Source organism: Panthera onca, chromosome D1 (genome assembly GCF_046562875.1).
Source record: "Panthera onca isolate mPanOnc1 chromosome D1, mPanOnc1 haplotype 2, whole genome shotgun sequence".
Classification (NCBI taxonomy): Eukaryota; Metazoa; Chordata; class Mammalia; order Carnivora; family Felidae; genus Panthera; species Panthera onca.
Genome location: NC_138348.1, coordinates 97,613,491 through 97,621,644, shown reverse-complemented (window position 1 = coordinate 97,621,644; position 8,154 = coordinate 97,613,491). Strand labels below are relative to the sequence as shown.

At 54.1% G+C, this 8,154-nt stretch overlaps 1 protein-coding gene across 1 annotated transcript in view; it reads left to right on the top strand.

Moving 5' to 3' along the window:
* The window catches only part of POU2F3 (POU class 2 homeobox 3), a 79,445-nt gene continuing 71,291 nt past the window's right edge, over positions 1-8,154 (top strand). Inside the window, exons 1-2 of the mRNA XM_078432847.2 lie at positions 1-231; positions 6,816-6,884. Of these exons, the coding sequence (XP_078288973.2) occupies positions 204-231; positions 6,816-6,884 (97 nt within the window). The 5' untranslated portion in view covers positions 1-203. The remainder of the gene's footprint in view (positions 232-6,815; positions 6,885-8,154) is intronic.

Sequence of the window (8,154 nt, the reverse complement as noted above, 5' to 3'; positions counted from 1 at the left end):
GTGTGGCGATCCCGGCCGTGTCGAGCGCTGCCCGGGCGGGAGCAGCGGAGCGCGCGACAGCGGCGGCGACGGCCCCGGCAGCGGCTTCCACCGCGGCGGCGGCCGGGGGCGGGAGGAAGGAGACCCTGGCTTCCCAGTGGGCCCGGCCGGGGCAGACGCGAGGGGCCTGGGGGGGCGCTGGCTTTGGCCCCGCCTGGGGCAGGATGGTGAATCTGGAACCCATGCACCCAGGTGAGGGGCGGAGGGAGTGAGCGCCGACAGGTGTCCGCGAAGGGCAGCGGGGGCGAAGGAGAGGGGCACCGGTCTCGGGGGTCTTACTCCCCAGCGGCCAGGAGAGGGCAGTGTGGATAGCGGGTCAGCCAGGGGCCGGTGCGGGTATTTGGATGGGGGGGGGGGAGCCCCTGGAAAAGAAGAGAGGTGGGGAATGGGCGGGGGGGAGGGGGGCAGTAAGGGCCGGGAGGGCTTCTGAGGCCTCCAGTCTGGAGACTGGCAGATGTGTGGGACTTGTGTGTGCTGAGCTGTTATAGTCTGGCTGAAGTTGCCCTGCTCACTGATTGCAGAAGGATGGCTCACTCAGTCAGCCAGGGGTGTGGGCCTGGGAGTGCGTAAGGGAGGAGAGTACTTGTATCCACACGTTATGTGTTTTGTGTCTCAGGCGTTTATGGGAAGTGGAGGCAAAGTGGGCATTTGGAAGGTCTGGGGAGGGGGGTCGCTAGGAGAGGTGAGGGGGGCCTGGCACTTACAGGGGCACACCTGGGGCGGGTGCCATGCCACACACGTATCGATTAGGACTTGTGGAAGCCTGTGTCCCTGTGTATCAGAGGTGAGTCTGCTGTCCTCAGGGGTGTGGGGGCAGGAGGTGGAGCAGACCCCATGTGTGAAGGCGTGCCCACCCACTCGCTCTGTGGCTCTTGGCAGTACTATAGGCCCAGTGCATGGTGGTGCTGGGGAATCTGGATGCAGGGGCTGGTTAGGAGCTCTGCGGCACCCCGGAGGAAGAGCAGCCAGCCACACGGACCTGTTGGATGGGTGCTTCCAAGCCCCGCTTTGCTCCGGGCAGGGAACCTAGGAGGTGCAGATGCTTCTCCGGGAGTCAGTTTCCCCTACGTGTATGGCATGGGGGCATGGCGTGAGGCAGGGCCCCTCCGTTCACCCTGCTGGTCCGTCCTTCCACAGGCAGGCTAGGGCAGGAGCTGCTTCATCCTGAGCCGCTGGGCTTGGCGTTGGGGTGGGCTCTCTGGAGGTCGGAGGGTTTGAGTGGAAGACCAGACTCAAGGCGAAGAAGGCCAAACCTGATTTGGTCATTTCAAGTCGCCGATTTGCCTCTCAGAGAGAGAGGGCAGCACCACGTGACCTTGACTTAGGCTTTCCGGCCTGCTGATGGGAATTTTGTACCGCTCCTCCTTTCTGGAGGAGTAGAGAGGAAGAGTGAGGACAGGTACATTTCCTGACCTACCCCAAGGAGCAGAGCAGTCTGGAGGCTTTGGCCCTTCCTGGGGCCTACCAGTCCTAAAAACAGGCAGCAGCAGGTACGTGAGGAGACCCAGGGTCCGCAGTTCCCCAGACTTGGTCTTGGCGGGGCTGAATGAAAAAGGCAGCCTGCCGGGGAGATGTGGACTCCGAGTGGATCCCCAGGTGCTAGGACATGTCAGGAAGGGCCAGGTGAGGCCAAAGGAAGCATCCAACTGGGTGTCATCCAATATCTGGAGGAAGTCAGTTTCCAGACCCCGTGGCACGGAACATGGAGCTGGGACCCCTGGGGGGCAGATCCTCTGTCCTCCCCGCTTTACTTCCTACCAAGAAGCCTCAGGCTGGAATGGGAGCAAGACCTCAGAAAGGTGGGCCCTCAGCCGGAAGTTCTGTAGGGCCAAGATCAGAGACTTCCTAGGGGTTTTCCACCTCATTGTCTCCCGGAGGTTCCTGCTCCGGGGGAAGGGCGAGGAAGTGGGACAGCTAGGACCCAGCAGGGATCTGGCGGAGAGAGGAGAGCTGTGTGGCCAACCGGGAGAGGGCCAAGCCCCCCCCCCAACATCTTGGCCTTGGAGGAAGCTCCAGGCTGACCCTTCCCTCACTCACCTCCTGGAGGCAGGGGTTCCAAACACAAAAGGGGAGATTGAGCTAAACCCAAGGTGGGGTCCCCATCTACCATGGGTGGGTTACCTGATTCACCTGTCCACACTTACCCCTCCCCAGCCCACTTCTTTAGTCTGTCTGCACTGCCCTATGGCTTTCTCAGTCTTGGCCACTCAGCGATATCTGGTCCCCCTTTAGTGGCACCCCAAAGAGATCTCTCAGTTTGGGACTTCCTGTGGATCTCTCTGACTGGGTCTCCATTCGAGGGCTCTCCTTGCTGGGTCTTCTTGGGCTTTTCAGTCTGAGGTCATCCTTGTGGGGTCTTTCAGTGTGGGCTCTGCCACAGGGTCTGTGAGGGAGGGTCCCTCTCTAGGGTCTCTCGGTTCAGGATCCTCTGGGTGGACATTTGGTCTCTCCTGAGTTTTATTTTATTCCCTCCCAGTAATTCTGTGTCCTGCTGCTTCTTCACATACAGCGCTTCCCCTGAGAATTTCCAGTCCTGGGCCCTCAGAGACTCCCCCTCGATTGATTTACTGGAGCATTTTGGGTGGGGAAAGGAGGGAGAACAAGAGCATAAAAAGTAGGGTCCCGCATTCAGGTCCACAGGCAATGTGGCCCCCGACCCGGCCCAGCTTGCCACTCCGGTGACCCAGGTGTAAGCCATGATTCGGGTCGGCCTGGGTCTCAGCTCTTTGTACTTTCTAGAGCCATCTCTCTCCAGGAACATGAACGCTTGAGCAGGGATGAGGTCACCAGAGCTGGGGACACCCCAGCCAAGGGGGGTCCTCCCACTCCTGGGTCAAAAACAGGCAGGGGGTGGGCGCCGGGGTGGCTCAGTCGGTTAAGCGGCCGACTTCGGCTCAGGTCATGATCTCGAGGTCCGTGAGTTTGAGCCCCACGTCGGGCTCTGTGCTGACAGCTCGGAGCCTGGAGCCTGTTTCAGATTCTGTGTCTCCCTCTCTCTGACCGTCCCCCATTCGTGCTCTGTCTCTCTCTGTCTCAAAAATAAATAAACGTTAAAAAAAAAAAAAAAACAGGCAGAGGGGTAGATAAGAGTCAGGCAGACAGCTGGGGAGGGACAGAAGAAACAGAGGAAAACAGTGGGAATGGAGGGGGGACACTGGGTTGGCCCCGGGGCGTCTCTTTTTCTGTCTCCTCACTGTGAGCTCTTTCCTGTCAGGTTTGGGGTAAGTCTCACAGGCTGATACCAGTTACAGCTCAGGAATACCGTTTGGATTTGGAAGATCTCACTGTGAGGGGAAGTGGCTTTATCTTGAAGAGGAAGTGAGAGAAGTCTACTCCAGGAAAAGAGTTCGAGCCATGAGTAGTTCAGAAGTAGGACGGGTGGGCCCCCTGCTTTCCCTCTGGGAGATGTGCCCCCGTCAGCGAGTGTGTGAGGAAGAAGTCAGGAGGGACCTCCTTCACAGAGATGGATATGGACAGTAGAAGACAGAAGGGTGGGCTCTCTGCTTTCCCGGCATAGCCTGGAACTGGGGGTTCAGGGCACTATGGACACTCGGCCTGTAGCCTGGGAGAAATACTGTCCCTTGGACTTGGCTCCTTCAGGCTCACGTGCACACCCCGATTCACAGATGTGTGAAGAGGGGCCGCTCATAGGTCATGCCAAGGCACAGGGAGGGCAAGGCCGACGTCCTGCCCCAGCTTCAGGGTGTGGTGGTGCCGGTGAGGCAGATGAGGGTCTTGTGTCTGGTAACTGGGATCCACACGGATCCATGTACAGAGCAGCTGAGCCTCCCCAGGGAAGGGAGTGATGGCCAGGAGCCTACTCAGTCGCCTGCCCGAAGAGATAAGAACAGCTGGGAAGGCTAGCCCCACCCCACACCTCTCTCACTCAACCCCCGGCTAGTGCTGTCAGACAGGCATTCGGCTATGGTGGCTTGGGGAGTTTCGGTGTTGGCCCATTTTTAGGCTGAGACCCAAGAGCTCGTCCCACCCATCAGCCTCCTACCCACAAGAACTGGTTCTCAGTATCTTAGCATCCTGTGGGACTTCTGAAGGGCTTCTGTAGATCATCTCAGTCTGCCCCTCCATTCAATCCCCAAGCGTCACCATGTCGCTCCCGTGTGGGTACATCAAACGAGAAGATGTCCTGGCAGAGTACGGCCCTTTGCCTCCTTCGAAAGTCATTTTTAGACATGATTAGGACTACCTTTTAAGCTAATTTAAAGGATATGTGAGATGACTCTTGGCTATATTTAAAGGCGATGCAGGGAAAGGGTGTCAGAAGGGAGTCTGGGTTACGGGCATGAAATTATGGTTTAGCTCAACAGTTACCCTGCTTAAATGTCAGGAATTGGAAACAGGTTGATTTGAGAATCTGGTCATCAATCCCAGCCTTACTGCCTCTTAAACTCTTACTGTCCCCATGAGCTCCTTCCCTGTGAAGTCAGCATTTGGAGGACGCCTAAGGCTTTCCAGGTAAAGGGCAGATTACAATAGCGCCGAGACAGAAAACCAAAAGCTATTTCTTGTTATGGGAGAAGGGGGCTAACATAAAGCTGAGGTATCTGTTTAGTTCATTCATTTATCCCATGCTTACTTTGCACCAGGAACTGAGCCAGGCAGTTTTCATTCAGCATTTGGTTTGCTCCTTGAAAGAACTCTAGGAAGGAGCATTATTCCCCCCCCCCTTTTTTTTTTACTTGAGAAAACTGAGGTTCAAATAGGGAGCCGGGGTCCCCCAGCTAGTTAACTATAGCATTGGGTTTTTAATCCAGGTCTGTCTGCCACCAAAACCAGTGCTCTGAATTCCGTCTGCTACGGAAGCAGGTTAAAAAAAAACTCCTGAAGGGGAGGACTTGCCCCCTCCCCTACCTTCCGGGCAGTCTCAGACCTCTTCCTCAGCACCCCTGTAGAATCCCTATGGGGGAGTGTGAGCTGAGCAGATCTGTGTTTGGTAATGCCCAGCTCCAGGGGTGGAACGAAGCAAAGCCCACTTCTTTATTGGAGCAGAAGGTGAGCCACAGCTGAAGCCCTTTGCAGATGCATCCAGGTGACCCACGCTAGTTATTCTGCATATTGACGCACGACAGACTGTACAGAAAGTTTCAAACTGCAGCCGGAAGGACTTACGTTAGGCTCAAGAAATGCCTTCCTAAACGTAGTGCAGTGGGTAGGGGTGCAGGGTCTGCCCTCAGGGTCTGTGACTGCGCAGGCCAGCGTGGCTGTCTAGAGAGGGCCGCGTGGGGCTCCGAGCATTTACCTGGGAGTCATCGCTTTGGCGGGTCTCAAAATATTCCTCAAGTCACGGTGGCTCCTAAAGTTGCTTATTCCAGCCTCTGCTTCTGGGTTGTTCTAAGGGTTGGAGAGCCTCTGTCTGAATCTGCCCCCCACCACATGCCCCCCCCACCCCCACCCCACTCCGTCTCTGTCTTGCTTGGCACGGTAGTCACCCCTCCTGCACTATAGTCACTACACCCCCAGGGGCCACAATGGAAATCTCTGCCAGAGCCACACACATCATTGCCCTAAAAAAAAAAAAAAAAGTAGTTTTTTCACACACCGCCCCCCCCCCCCCCCTGTTTTTCCTGGGGCAGAGGTCCGCCCTTTTTCCTCATCCTGATCATCTCCAGACCTCCGGGGTCCACACTGCCAACTGCCTGATTACCTGATGCAAATTAAGACTGCCTGCTTCACTGGGATTGGCTGGGGAGCCGGCTATGCAAATTGCCTCACCAAGACTTTATCTGGTTTGAAAGAGTTAAAGTGCTGCCCCAGAGAAGAGGGTGGGGGTGGTGTGTGTGTGGGGGGGGGGGGGGTCAACACGATTTGAATAAAATATTCTTCTGTCTTTAACGGCTTCAGTATTTGGGTGGTTTAATAAGGAGAGGAGCTGAGAAGAGTGAGTTAGTTCAAAGTTGCCTCTTTGCTTCTCTCTGCTGATCCTGGAGGAGACTTAGGGGCCTCTTAGGTGGTGGCAGCTGTCTGTTAAGGGTAAATGTTTAATTTATTGAAATGAAGCAGGGCAGAGAGGCCGGACCAGCAGCACCAGGGGGCTGAGATCAGGCCTGGTGTAGGTATTCTCTCTCTGCGGGGCACTGACCCACCCACCATCCCTTTCTCACTGAGCACGTTGAAGGAGTAGGAAAGAAGGTAAGGATCCCCAGAGGAGAGGATCTCCGGAGGGGCCACACAGGGGCTAGGATTTCATCCCCAGACGGTGGGCAGACCTCCGAGAGCCAGACAGAGAACAGGGGCAGGAGTTGGGCAAGAAAGGTGAGAAAGCCTTGGCTCAAGGGTACTCTTAACCCCCAGGGTAGGGTTATGACAGGGCAGGGGTGAGGGAGAGACAGATATTTCTTACGCTACTTACAAAAATAAAATAAAATAAATCCCCCCAATCCCAAAGGAAACGAGGATTGAAAATGGGAAGCCTTCTCCCCCACCCCCCACCTCGCTGTACCCCTCCCCTTGTTAAATTTTTACCAACTGAGACTGGTGATTGAAGGAAGTGGCCATGAAGGATGCAAAAGGTGAGAGATCCCACAGTAGCTGTGGGGAGGGGGAAGAAAGACCAGGGAAAGGAGGCTAGCCTGGGAGGAGGGGATTTGTGCCCTGAGCTCATGAATATTCTAATGGTTGTATGTTCGGGGAATCAGGAATTTGAAAGTCTGATGGTTGTTGTAATTACACATTCATCTTTGCTGTTTAGCTAAAGCCACATATGTCACAGCAAGACAAATTGTGACCTGTTATTAAAATCAGTTGTGTTTTCCCTGCAGATATCAAGATGAGTGGGGATGTAGCGGATTCCACGGATGCTCGAAGTGCCCTCGGCCAGGTGGAGACAGGTAAGGGTCTTCTCTTCTGGGGACTGCAACAAGAAAGCCCGGGCAGGAGATAGTTGTTGAAAATCATCGAACAATGCGGTATTTTTTCTCACTCAGTCTTTCGGCCAATCAGACCCCAAAGCTGAGAGTCTTAGGAAATGAAGGAATTCCTTAGAGACATGGGATATGCCCCTGGAGTCTTTCAACACTAGATGTTGGTCTAGGGTGGAACACAATCTCTGGGACTAGTTTAGGAAAGGGCCAGATCCTCAAAAACAAAATGGAAACAGAAAAGTTAGGGAAGACACTGACTTATTTTATTTTATTTTATTATCGTTATTTTTTTAACATTTATTCACTTTTTGAGAGACAGAGACAGACGTGAGGAGGGCAGGGGGCAGAGAGAGAGAGAGGGAGACACCGAATCGGAAGCAGTCTCCAGGCTCTGTGCTGACAGCTCAGAGCCCGACGCGGGGCTCAAACTCACAAACTGCGAGATCATGACCTGAGCCAAAGTCGGGCGCTTAACCGACCGAGCCACCCGGGCGCCCCGAGACTGACTTTCTGATATGCCATTCCAACACCCTTAGAAGCACCAGGCTGTGTTTCTAGCTGCTGCTGACTGATAGAAAGCATGACCTGCCTTCAGTAGATGGGGATTAAGGCCTTTTAACCCCAGATTTCTCAATAGGCCTAGGCAAGGAACAAGCCAAGAGGCCAAATTATGTGCATGTGGGTGGTAAATAGACCCAGAAAGAAAGGCTTGGTGCCTGGAGATGACTTTGCTTTGTGAAGAAGAGAAAGAGGACAGGAAAGAATTGAGAAGAAAGTTTCGTAGCACTCTGCTTTTAACTCCACCGTCCAAGCTTTGCTTTGAAAGCTCCATATAATTAAAAAGAACTTAGAGAAACATGAGTATAAATTGTAACACCACCAAATAACTTTAATAGCCTTCCAACAAGACCTCAATTAGTCTTTCATCTGGATCATTAGAGACATAGAAATTAGAAGTGGAAGAGAATCAATGTCCCCCAGAGCTAAACTCTTTTCCCAAGTCTTCAGGTGCAGTCTAGTTCCATTCTAGAAGCTTGGGTCGAGGGCAAGATAATTGGGGGTCTTGTCGGGGGCATCTGGAGGATATGTTTACCCTAAGCTTTTCTGCCGCCCTATTTAGTATTGAAACAATGCCTATCGCACGGGTAGCAATACGCATTGGAGCTGTAGGTTTTATATTTTGCTTTGTGAGCACGGACAGCTGGGCTAGGAGAATACGGGCCAGTTCCACTCAATT